Source organism: Myxocyprinus asiaticus, chromosome 5 (assembly GCF_019703515.2).
Source record: "Myxocyprinus asiaticus isolate MX2 ecotype Aquarium Trade chromosome 5, UBuf_Myxa_2, whole genome shotgun sequence".
In the NCBI taxonomy this organism is placed as follows: Eukaryota; Metazoa; Chordata; class Actinopteri; order Cypriniformes; family Catostomidae; genus Myxocyprinus; species Myxocyprinus asiaticus.
In genome coordinates this window covers 55,301,201-55,324,735 of record NC_059348.1, presented here as the reverse complement: position 1 = coordinate 55,324,735, position 23,535 = coordinate 55,301,201, and the positions used below count along the sequence as shown (strand labels likewise).

The window sequence follows — 23,535 nt, the reverse complement described above, 5'->3', positions numbered from 1 at the left end:
CTCAAACACTCGAAACATCATTTTGTTTGTTAAATAACCTATATATTATGATGTGCAGAAGTGTGGTTTATATCAAGGTACAGATATTCCTATCAGTTATTTCATGCACAAATAAAACTATTCTATCACCAACACATAGAGAACTTTCTTAATTCATGCATAACCTCACAAAACCAAATGCTATTTTATTTTGAAATGCTATTTTCCATTACGCACTCTTATTGGTGTGGTTTTTGGACATGATGTAGCACAGTAGTACCATGGTGTTCTTTATTTGATGTACCTTGGAGTATTATGCAAGTATTATGGTAAATAAATATGGTAATCATTCAAAATCAGAATCAGAATCAGAATTAACTTTATTGCCAAGTATGCTTACACATACAAGGAATTTGTCATGGTGACAGGAGCTTCCAGTGTACAACCATACAAAAACAATACAAAAACAGCAGCAAGACATAGATAATAATAAAAAAAATTAAAAATAATTATATACATACGTACAGACACACACATACATACATACACACATGGGTAGTGCAAATCTAATACAATCTGTTATGTACAGTGTAAATACAAATCTGTTATGTACAGTGCAAATGTTTTTTTTTTTTTGTTGTTTTTTTTTCTTCAGAGGAATGAAATGGCAGAAGAGGCTGGAGGCAATTTAACTGTTCATGAGATGGATAGCCTGAGGGAAAAAACTGTTCCTGTGCCTGACGGTTCTGGTGCTCAGAGCTCTGAAGCGTTGGCCAGAAGGCAACAGTTCAAAAAGGTAGTGGGCAGGGTGAGTGGGGTCCAGAGTGATTTTTCCAGCCTTTTTCCTCACTCTGGAAGTGTATAGTTCTTGAAGGGGTGGGGGGGCAACCAATAATCCTCTCAGCAGTCTGAACTGTCCTTTGTAGTCTTCTGATGTCTGATTTCATAGCTGAACCAAACCAGACAGTTATTGAAGTGCAGAGGACAGACTCAATGACAGCTGAGTAGAATTGGATCAGCAGCACCTGTGGCAGGTTGAATTTCCTCAGCTGGCGAAGGAAGTACAACCTCTGCTGGGCCTTTTTCACAATGGAGTCAATGTGGGTCTCCCACTTCAGGTCCTGTGAGATGGTAGTGCCCAGGAACCTGAATGACTCCACTGCTGCCACAGTGCTGTTTAGAATGGTGAGGGGGTGTCAGTGTTGGGGTGTTCGTCCTAAAGTCCACAATCATCTCCACCGTTTTGAGCGTGTTCAGCTCAAGGTTGTTTTGACTGCACCAGACAGCCAGCTATTTAACCTCCCTTCTGTATGCAGACTCATCGTCATCTCGGTTGAGGCCAATGACAGTGGTGTCATCTGCAAACTTCAGGAGCTTGACATGGGGTCCTTGGCGATGCAGTCATTGGTGTAGAGGGAGAAAAGTAGTGGGGAGAGCACACATCCCTGGGGGCACCAGTGCTGATTGTACAGGTGCTGGAAGTGAGTTTCCCCTGTCTCACAAGCTGCTGCCTGTCCGTAAGAAAGCTGGTAATCCACTGACAGAGAGTTGGTGTAATTTATTCTGGAGTATAGCTGAGATGATGGTGTTGAAAGCCGAACTGAAGTCCACAAAAAGGATCCTTGCATATGTCCCTGGTCTGTCCAGATGTTGCAGGATATGATGCAATCCCATGTTGACTGCATCATCCACAGACCAGTTTGCTCGATAAGCAAATTGAAGGGGATCTACCATGGTATCAGAGAACTATGGTGTTTTTGGACTTGTACCATGGTAATAACATCTTTTTCTGGACATCCATCATGGTAAAATCATGTTTTCTGGACGTGTCATGGTAAAACCATGTTTTTTGAACATCTGTCATGGTAAGACCATGTTTTTGGACATCCATTTAGGTGAGACCATGTTTTTTGAACATCTATCATGGTAAAACCATGTTTTTTGAACATCTGTCATGGTAAAACCATGTTTTTTGGACAGCTGTCTTGGTAAGACCATGTTTTTGGACATCTATCAAGGTAAGACTATTTTTTTAACATCTATCATGGTAAAATCATGTTTTTGGACATCTATCAAGGTAAGACCATGTTTTGTGAACATCTATCATTGCAAAACCATGTTTTTTGGACATCTATCATGGTAAAACATCATGGTTACTTGTGTAACCTCTGTTCCCTGATGGAGGGAACGAGACGTTGTGTCGATGTAGTGACACTAGGGGTCACACTTGGGAGCCCGAGACACCTCTGGTCTTTGATAAAAGGCCAATGAAAATTGGCGAGTGGTATTTGCATGCCACTCCCCCGAACATACGGGTATAAAAGGAGCTGGTATGCAACCACTCATTCAGGTTTTATGCCGAGGAGCCGAGACAAGGTCCGGCCATTTCAGCGGATAGTTCAGCATTGTGGCAGGAGGGACACAACGTCTCGTTCCCTCCATCAGGGAACGGAGGTTACACAAGTAACCATGATGTTCCCTATCTGTCACTCACTCGACGTTGTGTCAATGTAGTGACACTAGGGGTCCCTATACGAAACGCCACAACTGGCTGAACTGTGTTACGTGAACTGGCGGTGTGTGGTGGGCCGACCACTGTGTGCCTCGTAGCCAGCACACCAGGTCAATACGTAACCTCCCCCAACATAGTTATGAGTGTCGAACGGCCCTTTGGGGACAAGTCGACTACCCAAAAGATAGAGACAGGCTAACCCAGTCGTGGCCTCTTTTCCCCTTCTCTTTTTCCACTCCCTAAAAAAGAAGGGGGATTATCCGACTGGGCCACCAGGTCTAGTCGGGGGGTGTCCCTCCCATGGGGAGGACACCGCGGAGACCACACCTCACCCAAAGAGAGGGGGATATTTAAGTGGAAAAATACATCACATGGTCTTTCCGACCACGTGGAGATTCTTCAAGGTAGATCCTACCCAACGGGGCAGGAGTTACTACAAACATAGAGACTGGGGCAGAGGGGCTCTGCCCAAGGTAGACGCAGTTTGCCAACAGAGAAACGAATTAGCGGAAGATATACATTGCATGGGGTTAGCCTCACAGGGAACCGCCACATGCGGATCACCTACACCAGAACAGGACTCTTAGTTAGCACGTGCACTGGGCCTGCATCGAGTCTCTCTGAAAACTCGACTGCCACAGGGCTCGGAGGAAGTCAACCAGGGAACAACGTTTGTGAACACTACTGGGAATTAATGGCGCATATCTTCAGCTCAAAAGGAGGTGGAAGGCGCAATGTACAAGCGATACACCCGGCTGGCTATCCTGGGCTTATCCGCTTGTATTGCATGCCACTACCTGGGATGAAACCGGTTCCACCCAGAGATTGTAGAACCTTGCAAAGGTGTTGGGTGTTGCCCAGCCTGCTGCTCTGTAAATGTCTGTGTAAGAGGTTCAGAGGAAAGGAGGAGGCGAGAACTGGCTTGACAACTTAAATAATAATTTAATGAACAACTTAAACAAAAACACACAATCATAAACACACACACAGTACTGTCGTCCCCGGCCGCCTTTATCCCTCGCACGCCCCATCAGGCTGATTGGGAACCGGGCATGCATCATTCCAGCCCGGCCCCGCCCTCCTCGGCTCTACACTCCTCCCGGCGTTGCCTCAGGCCGGGGAGCCCCCGGCATGACGTACATCCCCCCTTCCTCTCCGGGGGGGCATGCCTTGCGCCCTGACTGCCTTGCGCCCTGACTGCCGGCGGCCATCCCCGCCTTCCTCGACCTGGGAGGAGACAGGAGGGGAAAAACAACAACAAATTGTCGAGGACTCTGCGATGGGAATCCCTCCTCCTTCCCGGGTTTCGGCACCAGTGTAAGGGGTTCAGAGGAAAGGAGGAGGCGAGAACCGGCTTGACAACTTCAATAATAATTTAATGAACAACTTAAACAAACACACACAATCATAAACACACACACAGTACAGCTGCCTGTAATTCTCTCTCTCTCGAACTGTCGCCTTTATCCCTCGCGTGCCCCATCAGGCTGATTGGGGACCGGGCGTGCGTCATTCCAGCCCGGCCCCACCCTCCTCGGCTCTACAGTCTGTTAGAGGGGCACCCCTGGCCAGGGCCCAGGAGGCCGCTACATCCCTGGTAGAATGGGCTCGTAGCCCTACCGGGGGCGGCATGTCCTGGGCGTGATATGCCATAGCAATGGCGTCAATGAGCCAGTGGGCGATCCTTTGCTTGGAGACAGCGCTTCCTTTCCGCTGTGCACCAAAGCAGACAAAGAGCTGCTCAGAGATCCTAAAGCTCTGCGTGCGATCCAAATAGATGCATAAAGTGCGCACCAGACACAGCAACGACAGGGCTGAGTCTGCCTCCTCCTGGGGCAGCGCTTGCAGGTTCACCACCTGGTCCCTAAAAGAGGTCGTGGGAACCTTGGGCACATAGCCCGGTCGGGGTCTCAGGATCACGTGAGAGTAGCCCGGACCGAACTCCAGGCACGTTTCGCTGACAGAGAATGCTTGCAGGTCTCCAACCCTCTCGATGGAAGTGAGCGCAGTAAGGAGGGCAGTCTTCAAGGAGAGTGCCTTAAGCTCAGCTGACTGCAAAGGCACAAAGGGGGCTCTCTGCAGACCCTGAAGAACTACAGAGAGGTCCCATGAGGGAACAAAGCACGGTCTGGAGGGATTCAGCCTCCTGGCGCCTCTCAGGAACCTGATGATCAGGTCGTGCTTCCCTAAGGACTTACCGTCAACTGCGTCATGGTGTGCTGCTATGGCAGCAACGTACACCTTCAAGGTGGAAGGGGACAGCCTCCCTTCCAACCTCTCCTAAAGGAAGGAAAGCACTGATCCGACTGCGCACTTGGCGAACAGACGCCACTTGAAGGCATACAGGTGCCTCGTAGAGGGGGCCCTAGCCTGAGTGATCGTGTCTACAACCATGGGTGGTAGACCGCTTAGGTCTTCCAAGTCCCATCCAGGGGCCAGACATGGAGGTTCCAGAGGTCTGGTCGCGGGTGCCAGATGGTGCCCTGTCCCTGAGAAAGAAGATCCTTCCTCAGGGGAATTCACCAGGGGGGGCTGTCGCGAGGATCGTGAGGTCCAAGAACCACATCTGGATGGGCCAGTTGGGTGCTACCAGGACGACCTGCTCCTCATCCTCCCTGACCTTGCACAGGGTCTGTGCAAGTAGGCTCACTGGGGGAAACGCATATTTGCACAGGCCAGGGGGCCAGCTGTGTGCCAGCGCGTCTATGCCGAGGGGGGCATCGGTCAGTGCGTACCAGTGCGGGCAGTGGGAGGACTCTTGGGAGGCGAACAGGTCCACCTGTGCCTGTCTGAATCGACTCCAAATCAGCTGGACCACCTGAGGGTGTAGTCTCCACTCTCCCCTGAGGGTAACCTGCCGTGACAGCGCGTCCGCTGTAGTGTTGAGGTTGCCCGGGATGTGAGTGGCTCACAGCGACTTGAAGTGCTGCTGACTCCAGAGGAGGAGACGGCGGGCGAGTTGTGACACACAACGAGAGCGCAGACCACCTTGATGGTTGACATATGCTACCGTTGCCATGTTGTCTGTCCGAACTAACACGTGCTTGCCCTGGATCAACGGCCGAAACCTCTGCAGGGCGAGCAGAATTGCCACCAACTCGAGGCAGTTGATGTGCCAATGCAGTCGCGGGCCCGTCCAGAGGCCGGCGGCTGCCTGCCCATTGCAAACAGCACCCCAGCCCGTTTTGGAGGCATCTGTCATTACCACGACGCGCCTGGTGACCAGTTTTAGGGGAACACCTGCTTGTAGAAATGAGAGGTCGGTCCAAGGGCTGCCTCTGCGACCTTTGGAAGACGCGAGGAGACAGGGACAGGCCGAAAGGGAGGACCTTGTACTGATATGCCTGACCCTCGAATGCAAACCGCAGGAAGGGTCTGTGTCAAGGAAGGATCGATACCTGGAAGTACGCATCCTTCAGGTCTACCGCCGCGAACCAATCTTGATGCCAGACGCTCGCCAGAATGCGTTTTTGCGTCAGCATCTTGAAAGGGAGTCTGTGTAAAGCCCGGTTCAGTACTCGCAGGTCCAAGATTGACCGCAACCCACCGCCTTTTTTCAGTACAATGAAGTAGGGGCTGTAAAACCCCTTCTTCATCTCGGCCGGAGGGACAGGTTCTATCGCGCCCTTCCGAAGGAGGGTATAATTGTAAAACCATGTTTTATAGACATCTATCATTGTAAAACTATGTTTTCTGGACATCCATCATGGTAAGACCATGTTTTTTGAACATGGTTCATGGTAAGACCATGTTTTTTAGACATCTGTCATGGTAAGACCATGTTTTTTTAACATCTATCATGGTAAAACCATGATTTTTGGACATCCATCATGGTAAAACCATGTTTTTGAACATCTATCATTGTAAAACCATGTTTTTTAGACATCTGTCATGGTAAGACCATGTTTTTTTTTAACATAGTTCATTGTATGACCATGTTTTTTGGACATCTATCAAGGTAAGACCATGTTTTTTGAACATCTATCATGGTTAGACCATGTTTATGAAAATCTATCATTGTAAAACCATGTTTTTTTTAGATATCTGTCATGGTAAGACCATGTTTTTTGAACATAGTTCATGGTAAGACCATGTTTTTTAGACATCTGTCATGGTAAGACCATGTTTTTTGGTCATCCATCATGGTAAAACCATGTTTTTTCAACATTTATCAAGGTAAGACCATGTTTTTTGAACATCTATCATGGTAAAACCATGTTTTTTCAACATCTATCATAATTTATAATTAATTATTTTTTTTTTTAATTATAATTATAATTAATTAATTAATTTTCTTTATCACACATTATACATTTGCACATATACAGTGAAATTCTTCTTTTCACATATCCCAGCTAGGCTGGGGTCAGAGTGCAGGGTCAGCCATGATACAGCGCCCCTGGAGCAGATAGTGTCAAGGGCCTTGCTCAAGGGCTACCACTGCCCCTCAAGGTAAGACCATGTTTTTTTTGAACATCTATCATGGTAAAACCATGTTTTTTGGACATCCATCATGGTAAGACCATGTTTTTTGAACATAGTTCATGGTAAGACCATGTTTTTTAGACATCTGTCATGGTAAGACCATGATTTTTAGACATCTGTCATGGTAAGACCATGTTTTTTGAACATAGTTCATGGTAAGACCATGTTTTTTAGACATCTGTCATGGTAAGACCATGTTTTTTGAACATAGTTCATGGTAAGACCATGTTTTTTTAACATAGTTCATGGTAAGACCATGTTTTTTGAACATCTATCATGGTAAGACCATGTTTTTTAGAGATCTGTTATGGTAAGACCATGTTTTGTTAACATAGTTCATGGTAAGACCATGTTTTTTAGAGATCTGTCATGGTAAGACCATGTGTTTGAACATCTGTCATGGTAAGACCATGTTTTTGAACATCTGTCATTGTAAGACCATGTCTGTTTGTAACATCTAGTCATGGTAAGACCATGTGTTTGAACATCTGTCATGGTAAGACCATGTTTTTTTTTTTTAACATAGTTCATGGTAAGACCATGTTTTGTTAACATAGTTCATGGTAAGACCATGTTTTTTGAACATCTATCATGGTAAGACCATGTTTTTGAACATCTATCATGGTAAGACCATGTTTTTCAACATCTATCATTGTAAATCCATGTTTTTTAGAGATCTGTCATGGTAAGACCATGTTTTTTCAACATCTATCATGGTAAAAACATGTTTTTTTGGACATCTATCAAGGTAAGACCATTTTTTTGAACATCTATCATTGTAAAACCATGTTTTTTAGAGATCTGTCATGGTAAGACCATGTTTTGTTAACATAGTTCATGGTAAGACCATGTTTTTTGAACATCTATCATGGTAAGACCATGTTTTTGAACATCTATCATTGTAAAACCATGTTTTTGAACATCTATCATTGTAAAACCATGTTTTTTGGACATCTGTCATGGTAAGACCATGTTTTTGAACATAGTTCATGGTAAGACCATGTTTTTCGGACATCTATCAAGGTAAGACAATGTTTTTTGAACATCTGTCATGGTAAAAACATGTTTTTTGAACATATGTCATGGTAAAACTATGTTTTTTGGACATCTATCATGGTTAGACCATGTTTCTTGAACATCTGTCATGGTAAAACCATGTTTTTGAACATATATAATTGTAAAACCATGTTTTTTGAACATCTATAATTGTAAAACCATGTTTTTTGGAAATCTATCTTGGTAAGACCATGTTTTTGAACATATATCATTGTAAAACCATGTTTTTTGGACATCTGTCATGGTAAGACCATGTTTTTGAACATAGTTCATGGTAAGACCATGTTTTTTGGACATCTATCAAGGTAAGACAATGTTTTTTGAACATCTGTCACGGTAAAAACATGTTTTTTGGACATCTATCATGGTTAGACCATGTTTCTTGAACATCTGTCATGGTAAAACCATGTTTTTGAACATATATAATTGTAAAACCATGTTTTTTGGACATCTATCAAGGTAAGACCATGTTTTTTGAACATCTGTAATTGTAAAACCATGTTTTTTGGAAATCTATCTTGGTAAGACCATGTTTTTGAACATATATCATTGTAAAACCATGTTTTTTAGACATCTGTCATGGTAAGACCATTTTTTTTTTTAACATAGTTCATGGTAAGACCATGTTTTCTGGACATCTGTCATGGTAGGATCATGTTTTTTTAACATCTATCATGGTAAAACCATGTTTTTTGGACATCCATCATGGTAAGACCATGTTTTTGAACATCTATCATTGTAAAACCATGTTTTTGAACATCTGTCATTGTAAAACCATGTTTTTTGGACATCTGTCATGGTAAGACCATGTTTTTGAACATAGTTCATGGTAAGACCATGTTTTTTGGACATCTATCAAGGTAAGACAATGTTTTTGAACATCTGTCATGGTAAAACCATGTTTTTGAACATATATAATTGTAAAACCATGTTTTTTGGACATCTATCAAGGTAAGACCATGTTTTTTGAACATCTGTAATTGTAAAACCATGTTTTTTGGAAATCTATCTTGGTAAGACCATGTTTTTGAACATCTGTCATGGTAAAACTATGTTTTTTTGGACATATATCATGGTTAGACCATGTTTTTGGACACCCATCATGGTAAAACTATGAGTAAACTCATTCCCTCAATTGAATTGAGTAAAGGCATCTCCCTTTTCTCAGTTCACTTCACTTGGTAATAGAATGAACTTCACTATTTAAGTTAAGGTAACTAGATGCAAGTAGACTTAACTCAGATTTGCTATTTAAATGTTGTTGTTTCAACTTAATAATTTTAATTGAATGGACTCAAATTTAGGTCATACAACAACACGGCTGGGACTGATGGGAACCCACATGTTCCCTTTGAACAAGGAAACGTAATTAAATAATTCAAGCGCAAGGCATGGGTATTCCCCATAGCTTCAGTTTTGTACTCAATAGTTTGAGTTATTAACACTTAAAATCTTAAGTTTATGGATTTTATAAATATATATATATATTTAAATAAGTTCAAGGAACTTAGATATGAGTTATGAGCCCAAAACTTGATGTTTCAAGTAATGTTTAATTAAGACAACTTGATATTTCCAGTAATATCAACATACTGTAAAATATCAATACTTCCACTGTGCTTTGTTATTTGGTGTCCCCTTTTGTCTTTCACTTTATTAAGACTGCTCAAATATTGTGGTAAATGGCCTGGTGTTTCTCATACAAAGCAGTTGCACAGATGCATAAACAACGAGACGCTGCCGAGATGAAGGCGTCAATTAGAAATGAAGAATCAAGACTGAAAGAAACTAAAAGACACAGGAAGTCGGTGAGGGAAGTTCAGTGGTTTCTTGCGTCACAGACATTTTAGACTGAAGCTTGTGCCGGTGCAGAGAGAGAAAGGTAAGAGCTCAACATTTGTACTTTATTAGTCTCTGCATTTTCAATTCTTCATTTGAGTTGACTCTAAAGATGCTAAATGGGATGGCCACTGTATAGTCTCCACTCGTGAACTATGTAGGCAGGAAAGGCCTAAGTTTATTTGATGATGTGAGCATAAAACAGTCATGGGCTTCAGATCTGATCACTCATTTCCGCAAGAGCACTGGATAGAGGGTGAGGAACAAATGTGGTGAAATGTTAACTGCTGACAAACAGTAAAACGATGCAAAATGTCTGACAGGGGTTTGAGAGATTCAAATTATTTGTAGTATTTGTATTTTGATCTTTTGTGTTATAGTCAGATATCAAGAGTGACATATCTAGAAAGGTTTGAGGGTGTGGCCTTGAATTGGTGCAAAACTCAGAAACCCAGAGGAGGAAATCATGTCAGGGTGGCACGCGACCCAGCCCAGCGCAGGCACTGAGGTTTCGTGTTGTGAAGGTTCAGCAGAGCTTTAATGAATAATATTGGACAGAATCTAACAGTGATCACACTGATTGCACATGTAGTGGAAACACTGCAGCATTTGTGGTTCATCTTTGATGATATGATCAGATTAAAAGGGGGAATGTACTCATATGGGTTGACATACTTTTTACTTTTGATTTGGTTTGAAAAAAGTATGCTTTTTATTTTGAAACTGAGGTACTATCTGTGTAGACTTTGCTTTGTTTTTACATCCCTTTTGCATTTTGCTGTTTTTGCATGTCCTGTGTGTAACACAGGAGAATGGAAAGGAGGAGGCGAGAACCGGCTTGACAATATAAATTATATTTTAATCAGAAACTTAAACCAAAAGACACACACAGGTAACTCTCTCTCTGTCGCACTGCCGTCTCCGGTCACCTTTATCCCTCTCGGGCTTGATCAGCCTGATTTGGGGCCGGGTGTGCAGAATCACGACACGGCCCCGCCCTCCGCCCTGCCCCATTCCTCCCTCGTTCTCTCGGGATCTGGGAGGGGACAAGGGGAGGGAAACAACAACAACAAAAATGCAGTACTTGTACGCCGTAACGGCGATGGTACCAAATTAAAACACTAATATTTAAAAAGAGAGGGAAAAGGGAGGAGAGAGAGAGAATTTTTTTTTAATAATTTACTCACCGGTTCTCCGATACGGCGTAGCCTGGTCCTCGGCCACTGCTCCACCCTCTAGCGGATGACAGCCGTGCCTCCCCGGGCGGATCGGAGGCGGTCCTCCGGCCCCTGGCGGACGGAACCCCCCGCCACGTTCCGGTGGACGGAAGGGGTCTCCCCCACCCCTGGCAGTGGTCCTTCTGCTCCAGGCGGTCGACCAGGAGCCCCTCCTCCCCTCGCGGTCAGCGGCCGTTCCTCCGCTCTCAGGTGGCCGGGCTCCTCCGTCCCCTGGCAGATGGCCGTGGCTGCTCCGTTGGGGTGGATGGTAGTGGTGAGGACTCTACTACGGCGCATCCCTCATCCTTCCCGGATTTCAGCACCAGTGTAACACAGGAGAATGGAAAGGAGGAGGCGAGAATCGGCTTGACAATATAAATTATATTTTAATCAGAAACTTAAACCAAAAGACACACACAGGCGTCGGGCAGCTGCCTGTAACTCTCTCTCTGTCGCACTGCTGTCTCCGGTCACCTTTATCCCTCGGGCTTCATCAGCCTGATTAGGGAGCGGGTGTGCAGAATCACGACCCGGCCCCGCCCTCCGCCCTGCCACACTGTGTTTGTGAACCTCAAGGAGAATTTAATTGCTCAGAAGTTGCTTAGGAGTATAACATTTATTTATATGATTAATTATTATTATTTATTACAGTATAAACAGACATAAATGAGTCAGTTGTAGATATACAGTAAGGCTGCACAATTAATCTGTTACTGTATATAACCGTAAAAAGTGTCAATTACTGCATTCCATTTAGGTGTACTCCCATTGCGTCATAATTTTCCATTTACAAACAAAATTTTTGGGCCGTTGTGTGCATGAATGCAAAGGCAAATCAGTGGCGTTTATATTAGTCTAAAGGCATATCAGTAATGCTCACTATCTAAATTAAACTGTGTATAATTTATTCAAAATATGAATAACACTTTGTTTTTCATGCAATTAAAATAATAATGTAATTCATGAACACAGTTCTCGGCTTGTTTTGATGCATAGACCACATAAAGAACATTGCATGCAGCTTCCCCAAACAAAATAAGTGTTTGAATGTAAATTCTGTTCATGTAAATTAATAATCACAATTACAATATCAAAGAAAATAATCGGCATTTATGATTTTTGTCATAATCGTGCAGCCCTAACATGTGGTAACAGTACAGAGCTATAAAATGAATGTGGATAGCATTCCTCAGATCATTTGATTTTGGGAGAATTTGATGAGAAATGTCTGCGATCATATCGTGATCTCTGTCTTTTGGTATCTTGGCGAGTCTCAGCCAACTCTGCTTGAATGCGGAATTATATACCACCATTTTCAGTGTACAATGTGGCTTATAAATAACTTTTGTTTTGCTTTGATTTTTGCAGATATATTCTTTATCTCTGCTATTCTGGACAATATCCATTCGTCAGATCACAATGTAGTCCATCACTCAAACACTATCAGTGGATCTGTTTACAAGTTTGGTTCTTGGAGCAACGCTGGATGCACCGGATTACCACCATGTGTGGTATAAGTGTAGTACTTCACACATGATCGTTTATTGCAGCAGCTGGCACAGGAATCCACAGGATTGAATGTTAGAGAGGCGATATGAGGAGAGGACGCAGAAAAGGAGGAAGTCGGGAGAAGGTATTCGGATGCGACCTGCTAGAACATCTGACCTCCACCGCGCAAGAGAGTGAGTGTTCTCAACAAAGAGTTTTAAAGCGACAGATCACCCGAGAAAGGAAAAGTCTGTCATCGTTTACTCACCCTCATGTTGTTCCAAATCTGTATGATTTCCTCTTGATTTTCCGTGGAACACAGGAGATGTTCACATTGTTGTTTGCCACATTGATAGTCACCAGTGTTGGGTGTAATCTGATTACAATGTAATTAATTACTGTTATCTAATTACTTTTGAGCCAAAAAGTAATGTAGCGCATTATATTTAACATTTTTGTTATGAGATCACAGTTACTGACTTTCAATCACAATGGATTTTACAGTTCACCCAAAAATGAAAATTCTCTCATCATTTACTCACCCGCATGCTGTCCCAGATGTGTGTGACTTTCGTTCTTCAGCAGAACACAAATGAAGATTTTTAGAAGAATATTTCAGCTCTGTAGGTCCATACAATGCAAGTGAATGGTGACCAGAACTTTGAAGGCCCAAAAGGCAGCATAAAAGTAATCCATAAGACTCCAGTGGTTTAATCCATGTCTTCTGAAGTGATATAATAGATGTGGGTGAGAAACAGATCAACATTTAAGTCCTTTTTTAACTATAAATCTACACTTTCACTTTCCCATTCAGCCACCTAGTGGTCTGGGCTGGTCAAAGGTGGAGATTGATAGAAAAAAAGGACTTAAATATTGATTTGTTTCTCACCCACACTTATCATATCACTTCTGAAGACATGGATTAAACCACTGGAGTCTTATGGATTACTTTTATGCTGTCTTTATGTGCTTTTTGGGCCTTCTGAGTTCTGGCCACTTGCATTGTATGGACCTACAGAGCTGAAATATTATTCTAAAAATCTTCCTTTGTGTTCAGCAGAAGAAAGAAAGTCATACACATCTGGGATGGCATGAGGGTGAGTAAATGATGAGAGAATTTTCATTTTTGCATGAACTGTTCCTTTAATTGTTTGTGCTCTTCAAACCATGGTCAAGCTCCACTCCACTCACCACAGTGGTAACCCCCAAAATTCCAGCATTATTGGAACTCTTCTAAATCTCAACATAACAAACATTAAATACTAACTATTCTCCTCTCATATGCATCTTACACAAAAACATTTTAATTTCAACATTTACTCTCTCCATCCAGTTTCGTGCAATGCTGAGAACTACAAATCATTGCGGTTTCAGTTAAAGCCAACAAAATTATTTATGTTGTCCCAACGCAAATGCATTAAGTAACACCAAGTTAACAAGACACTTGTTTTTGTTGAAACAACTCAGTTAAAATAAGTTCACTTGGTTACATGTATTTGTTGAGTAATATAAACAAGGCAAGATTAGGTAACCTGACGATAGTGAATGTTATATTTTTTGGGAGTGAATAAAGTTATTACTTATAAGTGCATTACCTGGGTTACACATATTTCTAAAATGTTATTTATATATAATACATTTAAAATATGAATACATATGTACATTTCTGTGACAGCTGAAGGGTGTGACAGCGAACAAGGAGGAAATATAGACATTTTTTGTTGTTGAGAGGAAATTATTTCTGTGAAAATTGTTTTAGAAAGTAACTAAGCAAAATAATTAGTGAAGTAATCATATTACAGTTTTAGAGAAATAATTAGTCATTTGTAGCGGATTACTTTAATGAAAAAAATTTTTTTTTTTTTTTTAATCCAAAACTGAGCGCAGACTTCTGTTACAAATATTCCTTGTGTTGCATGGATGAAAGAAATTCACACACACACCCGAAAAATAATTTTATGATTTACGCATTTCAATTTCACAACCTTTAGTAAGCTTTAATAAAATAAAATGTAAAAAAAAAGTTTTATTTATTTAATTTTGTTAAACATGACACAATTTTATGGAATTTTGTTATAAAATCGAACAGTGTAAATCTTAAAAATAGGCTCAAATATTTTTTGAGTGCATTTTTTGGGTGAATTATCCCTTTAAGGTGTTTGTTTAATGGTCATCTTGCTATTGAATTCGTAAGGGATTTGCTGCAAATGAAATTCTTTCTCTCTGTTCTGAGCAGTTCCTCTAGTATTACGCAGCTGTAGTGAATTCATTGAGGAACATGGAATCGTTGACGGGATTTACAGACTGTCAGGAGTTTCCTCAAACACACAGAAATTAAGGTGAGAGACAGTGTATTATTTTCAGAGTGAATGTCATTGCATTTGCAAAATTACAGAATATCAAAGTAAGTATCATTTACTGTAAGGATAGACAGCACAAGCACACTTTACATTTATGCATTTGGCAGACGCTTTTATCCAAAGTGACTTGCAGTGCACTTATTACAGGGACAATCCCCCTGGAGCAACCTGGAGTTAAGTGCCTTACTCAAGGACACAATGGTGGTGGCTGTGGGGATCAAACCAGCAACCTTCTGATTACTAGTTATGTGCTTTAGTCCACTACGCCACCACCACTCTATTACTTTACAGTGTAATGTGTAACAAAAAAGAAGTTTGTTAGGTTTGAAATAAAATCACAATAGATCTAGAGTTGAAAATTCAGCCACTTTTCGATTTGTCAGCGTGCTAGTGTCTCATGTTGCTAGTGAATGTGTTAAACTCCACCTGTGTGAACTTGAGGAAAACTGACTTTATACATCCAGAAAAAAAACAACAAAAAAAACTCCACAACACCAGTTGATTAAAAGTCACTCAGCAAAGTGAGTTCTGAGAAAAGCTCCAGCACAATTTGAGACATGCAGATCACACTTGCTTTCATATTGTGTTGTTATCTAATGCAATGACATTCAGGCATATTTATGGGGCTGTTGTATGTGTATAATGTTATTGATGACTGTGACTGTCTCTGCAGATCTGAGTTTGATTCTGAAGGAACTCCTGACCTCTGTAAGGATGTTTATCTGCAGGATATTCACTGCGTCAGTTCTCTATGTAAAGCTTACTTCAGAGAACTGCCCAACCCTCTGCTCACATATGAACTCTATGATCACTTTGCCGTGAGTTTCATGTGTTCGTGTCTTTATGTGTATAGGCTTTGGAACAGAACAATATATTAAATTAAAGCAAAAAACTTAAAAAGTTTGTTAGTGCTGTTTTTCTTTACAAATAAATGCCGTGTGACATTTTCTTATCAACCTATTCTCGTAGAATCACGCTACTGTACTTACACTGGCACTACAACAACAATGACTTTAATTCACTTTCACACAAATCACGAGTAAAACGGCAGATTATCAGTTCATAAACACTTACTTTTCGCCCTGTTCCTCACACAGTGTTATCTTATGACATCTAAACACTTTTTAACGTTTGCATTATATTATCAGCTACATTTACAAGCTTGTTCGAGTGTGATTAAATTGCACGGTAGCTCGACTGATAGAGCGTTGCACTTGTGATGTAAAGGAGTGGAGTCCTGAAGAGCGCGCGAGTGCACACGTGAACCCAAAGTGTCATAGCAGTCGTGTTTTTCATCTCACACTTGCTTTAATGACACTATCGGTTAGGTTTAGGTTTAAAGTTTAGGTTAGGGAGGTCGGTTTTTGTTGATTTAAAACTCGATAGAGCATTAACCTTAAAAACCTCATCTGTTTGGGAGCACATTTAACTCGCTTTTGCCACACAGTGGACAATACACCTCAGAACTGATGCGATATATGTAATGAACCACAAAAATGTCACCACAATCACGTAATTTTCACGAGATCAGGTTGTTTGTTACATAATATTCAATGCAACACTCAAAATCACTATTTGTAGTACAGTTGTGCTCAAAAGTTTACATACCCTTGAATATTTGGCCTTGTTTCAGACACTCAAGGCGACACACACAGGTTTAAATGGCAATTAAAGGTTAATTTCCCACACCTGTGGCTTTTTAAATTGCAATTAGTGTCTGTGTATAAATAGTCAATGAGTTTGTTAGCTCTCACGTGGATGCACTGAGCAGGCTAGATACTGAGCCATGGGGAGCAGAAAAGAACTGTCAAAAGACCTGCGTAACAAGGTAATGGAACTTTATAAAGATGGAAAAGGATATAAAAAGATATCCAAAGCCTTGAAAATGCCAGTCAGTACTGTTCAATCACTTATTAAGAAGTGGAAAATTCAGGGATCTCTTGATACCAAACCAAGGTCAGGTAGACCAAGAAAGATTTCAGCCACAACTGCCAGAAGAATTGTTCAGGATACAAAGAAAAACCCACAGGTAACCTCAGGAGAAATACAGGCTGCTCTGGAAAAAGATGGTGTGGTTGTTTCAAGGAGCACAATACGACGATACTTGAACAAATATGAGCTGCATGGTCGAGTTGCCAGAAAGAAGCTTTTTCATGCCTCACAGCTTCTGGCACACTGTAATTTGGAGTGACGAGACCAAAATAGAGCTTTATGGTCACAACCATAAGTGCTACAGGTATGTTTGGAGAGGGGTCAACAAGGCCTATAGTGAAAAGAATACCATCCCCACTGTGAAGCATGGTGGTGGCTCACTGATGATTTGGGGGTGTGTGAGCTCTAAAGGCACGGGGAATCTTGTGAAAATTGATGGCAAGATGAATGCAGCATATTATCAGAAAATACTGCCGGACAATTTGCATTCTTCTGCACGAAAGCTGCACATGGGACGCTCTTGGACTTTCCAGCACGACAATGACCCTAAACACAAGGCCAAGTTGACCCTCCAGTGGTTACAGCAGAAAAAGTTGAAGGTTCTGGAGTGGCCATCACAGTCTCCTGACCTTAATATCATCGAGCCACTCTGGGGAGATCTCAAACGTGCGGTTCATGCAAGACGACCAAAGACTTTGCATGACCTGGAGGCATTTTGCCAAGACGAATGGGCAGCTATACCACCTGCAAGAATTTGAGGCCTCCTAGACAACTATTACAAAAGACTGCACGCTGTCATTGATGCTAAAGGGGGCAATACACAGTATTAAGAACTAAGGGTATGCAGACTTTTGAATAGGGTCATTTCATTTTTTTCTTTGTTGCTATGTTTTGTTTTATGATTGTGCCATTCTGTTATAACCTACAGTTGAATATGAATCCCATAAGAAATAAAAGAAATGTGTTTTGCCTGCTCACTCATGCTTTCTTTAAAAATGGTACATACTGTATATTACCAATTCTCCAAGGGTATGCAAACGTTTGAGCACAACTGTAGTTTAGAAGTATTTTCTGGGCAAACATTCCCCCTTTCTGAGCAAATGAGGCTCATTGTAAAATGTGCTGGATTTATAAGCATCAGCACAATATAGTTTCTCTCATTTCTCTGCAGGATGCTGTGGCTGTTCAACTGGAAGATGAGAGACTGGTGAAGATTAAAGAGGTGTTGAAGGATCTACCTGTCCCTCACTACAGGTAAACACATTCTCAGCATTCTCACATGCTCAGCACAGGTGATATGTAGATCTTCCACGGTGCTTTAAAAAATATTTCATCCAAAAATAAAAATTCGGACATTATTTACACACATTTACCTAAAGTGGTGTCTGAGAATTTTTGAAGAATCTTCATTCAGTTCTTATACAACGACTGTTCATAGTGATGTGAAATGTCCAGCAGGGGGCGCCAAAAGCGAGTGAAGTGAAAGGTTTTTATTATGTCTGTTTTAATGAGTAAAATGTACCTCCCTAATCTACAACTTTAACCTAAACTTAACCAATAGCGTTCTAAAAGCAATTGCGACATGGCAAGTGTAATGGTGTAATGGTGGCCATGTAATGTGTATAATCCTCACTCTCCTGACCTCAAGAGGTGCACTAGCTAGGGGGCTGTAGCCTTTAGCCTCCTTGTTAGTGCACCTGCCTCCCATGCCGGAGACGCCGGTTCGAGTCTGTACGGAGCGGGTAAAACAGGAGCTTCACAATGGTGCCGTGACCCGGATGGGAGTGAGGTTTAGGGGGGGTGAGTGTAATGGTGGCCTGCTGATAGATAGCTGTGCAATGTGTATAAACCTCACTCTCCTGACCTCAAGAGGTTCACTAGCGATTGACACTAGAGGCTGCAGCCTTTAGCCTCCTTGTTAGCGCACCCGCCTCCCATGCCGGAGACGCCGGTTCAAGTCCGTACGGAGCGGGTAAAACAGGAGCTTCACAATGGTGCCGTGACCCGGATGGGAGTGAGGTTTAGGGGGGTGAGTGTAATGGTGGCCAGCTGATAAGATAGCTGTGCAATGTGTATAAACCTCACTCTCCTGACCTCAAGAGGTGCACTAGCAACTGACGTTAGAGGCTGTAGCCTTTAACCTCCTTGTTAGCGCACCCGCCTCCCATGCCGGAGACACCGGTTCGAGTCCCGTACGGAGTGGGTAGAACAGGAGCGTCACACAAACACATTTTCTGAAGCATCCACGTCATTTTGTGTCATGTCTAAGACACTTTCGTCTCAGGTGTCAGCTTGCGTGTTTGACCGGGCTCGAACCGCGGTCTTCCAAGTCCAAATTCCAACACTGCACCTTTTGTGTTCTACTGAAGAAATCGCCTATGGAATGATATGAGGGTGCGTAAATAATGACAGTATGTTCATTTTGTGCGAACTATTCCTTTAACCCTCCTTCTTCTAGGACTCTGGAGTATTTGATGCGACATCTAGTCAAGATGTCCACACACGCACCTCAGACCAACATGCACACCAGAAACCTCGCCATTGTTTGGGCCCCAAACCTCCTCAGGTGTGTGTACTCTTTAAATCACCTTTGTTATTTAGATATTCTTCAATCATCCCTTTTTACCAGTTATTAAGAATACGGCATGTCATATTCTGCAGATCGAAGGACATCGAGTCGACTGGTTTTAATGGCACAGCAGCATTCATGGAGGTGCGAGTTCAGTCCATCGTGGTCGAGTTTATTCTCACTCATGTGACCGAGCTCTTCCCTGGAACAGGTATTTGACCTTCCTTTTATACAAGTTCTGCCATTTTTCTTGCCTTTCATTCTCAACATTAAATTCTCGATGTTTCTTAGTTACTTGAATTCTTTTTCTAAAATGCAGTATACAGCCAGAGCACACTACACTGGGTTCTGTATCCCACAATGCAATGCTCTTCATTTGATCTTCCTATAGGGTCAAAAGTTTATACAGAGCATTTTATTGAAATGCAAAATAACCAAATGTATTTCCAAGATTATAACTAGGCGCTATTTACTGAATTAAAGGAATATTACTGGTTTAATACAATTGTCCCAAAAAGCACAAATCTGTGTTCCAGTGAGACACTTACAATGGAAGTCAATGGGGTCAATGTTTGGAGGGTTTAAAGACAGAAATGTGAAGCTTATAATTTTATAAAAGCACTTACATTAATTCATCTGTTAAAAATGTTGTATTATTTGAGCTGTAAATCGTTTAAATCGTTGTTTTTGCAGCGGACTACTGTTCTGTGTTATATCGTCATGGCAACGAGAATGCAAAATTAGATATAACTTTCCACAGATGCAGTTAGTATGTGATTATATCTCAGTAAAATCATGTTAACACATATTGTTTATGTCTTGTGTCTATACTTTTGAAACAGTGAGTATTTTAATGTTTACAGATTGACCCCATTGACTTCCATTGTAAGTGTCTCACTGGAACACTGATTTGTGCTTTTTTTAAAGAAAATAAATTTTTGTGGTAATCAACATTATGCCACAAATGCTGTTGATTGAGCTGAACTTGTATTGAATTCGGAATATTCCTTTAAACATGCTCGTAATGAGTTCCTGTAGCAGTATTCTAGCATTTGAAACGTTTACCACTGCATAATGTTTTTTCAAAAACTAAGGCAGAATATAGTGCATACTGTGCAGTATGCAGTGAAATATGATTCTATTCTGAACACAGCCTTAGGCCACATGCACCCTGATCCATTTTAGTTTAAAAAAGCATTGATTTCTCTTCATTTACGCCTCTTAATCACACTGGAACGTCTTTTGAAAATGCTCTCCATTACTTTGGAAAACGATGAAGTTAGGAAACTAGGTTTCAAACTTGACGTGGCCTTAATGAGTTACACATCTCCCCCACCATGTCAACACAGGATTGGCGATGGAGCGCAGGAAGTCCCTCCCCTCACCCTCAGCGCTGTCCAATCAGGATGAAAAGTTTTTAAAGTCCCTTCCCTTATATTGTTCCGGAAACCTCAGCCCTGGTGATGGGCTGCCGCCCATGCGACCGTACCACGCTATCATTGACGGCACTGACAAGTAAGACTAACAGTTCATGGGCTTTGCCTTGATTCATTTATTATTCGTACTTTATAGTATTGTATAGTATGGGTAATATAGTATAGTATTGCAATATTAGGGCATCCCAAACCACAGTACATTGCAAATAGTATGCCAAAGGTGCCAGGATAGTATACTTTCTCCAATGTATTTTTGAAGTGTGCATCAATGTTTTTTGGGATAATACCCACAACACCTTGCGCTACTGAAAAAGTTCAGTAAAAGGTTCTCTTGTGAATATTTCAGGTGAAGAAAAGTGGTGAGGTTGCCACAGCAATTTTTTGAAATATAAACCTAAATGTTCTAATATATTTTAATGTTGATGCATAGACTATATGCTATTGCAAACTGAATGCAACATACAGTATACTTGCCATACTGTCTACTCAAAAGTATATACTTTCTCATTACCGTGAAGTACATACTTTAACCCTCCTATTCTGTTTAAGAAGGGCTGCTTACTTTACTGTGCACGGTCATTTTTGACCGGGAAAACAGTACAGATGTAACTTTTTTTTTTTTTTTTTTTTTTTTTAATGATAACATTTCTTCTACCCTAAGGTTAAAACTATAAAATGATGCACTTCTTTTGGGATTTTGTGTTTTTAGATATTATTTACATACACATTTCTTGATTTCACCACTGGTTTACATATGCAAAAAGTTAATTTATGTAACTTCAATTCAGTAAAAACCTTCACTTTTATCATTTGAAACATGAAGAAAAGATGAGAATGTATTGGGGGCAGATTGCTGCCGTCTGGTGAAAAAAAGAAAAATAACATGACCTGAAAATCATGTTATGACAATAATAGCCAGTAGATGGCTGCAGTGTTCTATGCAAACACCTACTGTGAAGTAACTCTAAATTTTATCACAAGTTATGCATTTGGATATATATTTAAACATTATCAAACTATTATTTGTCAAAGTTTAGCTTTTTTTTTTTTTACTGTTTCGAAGTATAAATTTTTGCAATAATGTCACATTATGCTTACAGTCAAACCTGACCATGGTGTTACAAAGAGAAGATGGGGAGTCACATGATGTTATGCTAGTGGAGGCTGCCTAGTGGCAAGCTCCGCTTTACTTTGCTACAATTATCCTTTTAATCAGTATTACTCAGTGAGAACTGAATTAGTTATGATTGTTAAACCATGCTGGGAGTGTAGAATTTTGAAGAATTCAAAATCGTCGGCCTGTGGAGACATTAAAAAGCATTTACGGTCACAAACGTCTGACGCCTCTCAAGACGGAGGGGGTCCGGTGGGGAATGACAGCGTGCCTCATGATGTAGTCCAAGATATTGCGAACATTTATGCAGCACTAACGAAAATCTCGACCGACATGGAGGGCCTCGCGGAAACGTTGAGTGACCACATCTATGGAGGCGAAACTTTCCACCCTGATCACAAGAATGGACGAGGTTGAAAAGCGAATCGGGTTTCTGGAAGTGGCCAAGAAAGAGCTGCAGTCTAACCCACCGGCCACCAAAACTGATTTGGATCAGGTGTGGGGAAAATTAGAGGATATGGAAAATCGAAGAAGACGTAATAATGTTTGTTTCATTGGAATCCCCGAGGGAAAGGAAGGTCCAGAGATGGTCAGGTTCTTGGGTGGGCTCATTGTGAATTTGTTCGACACAGCAGGCCGTCATCTTGAAATAGAGCGTGTGCACAGAGCTCTCGGTTGGCTTCCGAAAGCGGGTGACAGGCCCTGATCCATTCTGACAAGATTCTTGCGTTCGGCAAGCAGAGACTTTGTTTTAGGTGCGGTGAGGAATAAAGGCAACTTGTGCTGGGAGGATTACAACATTACGGGTTTTCCAGACTTCGCCAGAGCGACACAAGCGAAATGGGATATATTCAAAGAGTGTAAGAAGTTTCTTCACGAACAGGAGGTGAGATTTGCATTGCTTTACCCAGCTGAGCTGAGAACTGATTGCATCTTTTTTTCTGTTCTTTGGGTTATTAAAGATTTTACGGTTACATCAATGTTGAATGGTGGTCTATATAATTTAGCCTTGGGTACACAGTTTTTCTTTGCATGTCAAGAGGTCACACTTTAATATAGGTAAAATGTTTCTCTCCACGTGGAATATTAATGGGTTGGGGCACCCTATGAAAAGAAGGAATGTTGTATCTTTTCCTAAGAGTAAAACATTTGATATATTGTTCCTTCAAGAAATGCACCTGTCTCCACAGGAAGCTGAAAAGCTTGGTAGAACATGGGGTGGGCATGTGTTTTGCAGTGCTGGTTCGAGTAAGAGCAGGGGAGTATTGGGCAGGGTGGTGACATCTGAAAAGATGTCATATAAACAGCTTGGCACATTGGATGTGTATGGTAAGAAATGGACAATTACTTGTGCTTTCTGAAGGGCTCTTGGTGAGGATCATGAGGAGAGAAACATGATTGTGGTTGAAACTGTGAATGGTATCCTTTGCGGAATTTTTCTTTTCTCCTTTTTTTCTCTTTATTTGTTGATTTCTGTATTTTTGTTTTCTCAAAATATTTGTTTGTATTTATATGTGTGTGGCTCAGGCCTTGACCACTGTGATGTTT

At 41.6% G+C, this 23,535-nt stretch overlaps 1 protein-coding gene across 1 annotated transcript in view; it reads left to right on the top strand.

The window, feature by feature from the left end:
• The first annotated feature begins 9,757 nt into the window (after positions 1 to 9,757).
• LOC127441324 (rho GTPase-activating protein 30-like) overlaps positions 9,758 to 23,535 on the top strand; it is a 28,227-nt gene continuing 14,449 nt past the window's right edge. The window contains exons 1-8 of the mRNA XM_051698605.1: positions 9,758 to 9,914; positions 12,457 to 12,770; positions 14,813 to 14,915; positions 15,610 to 15,754; positions 18,040 to 18,122; positions 19,327 to 19,434; positions 19,530 to 19,648; positions 20,787 to 20,952. Of these exons, the coding sequence (XP_051554565.1) occupies positions 12,683 to 12,770; positions 14,813 to 14,915; positions 15,610 to 15,754; positions 18,040 to 18,122; positions 19,327 to 19,434; positions 19,530 to 19,648; positions 20,787 to 20,952 (812 nt within the window). The 5' untranslated portion in view covers positions 9,758 to 9,914; positions 12,457 to 12,682. The remainder of the gene's footprint in view (positions 9,915 to 12,456; positions 12,771 to 14,812; positions 14,916 to 15,609; positions 15,755 to 18,039; positions 18,123 to 19,326; positions 19,435 to 19,529; positions 19,649 to 20,786; positions 20,953 to 23,535) is intronic.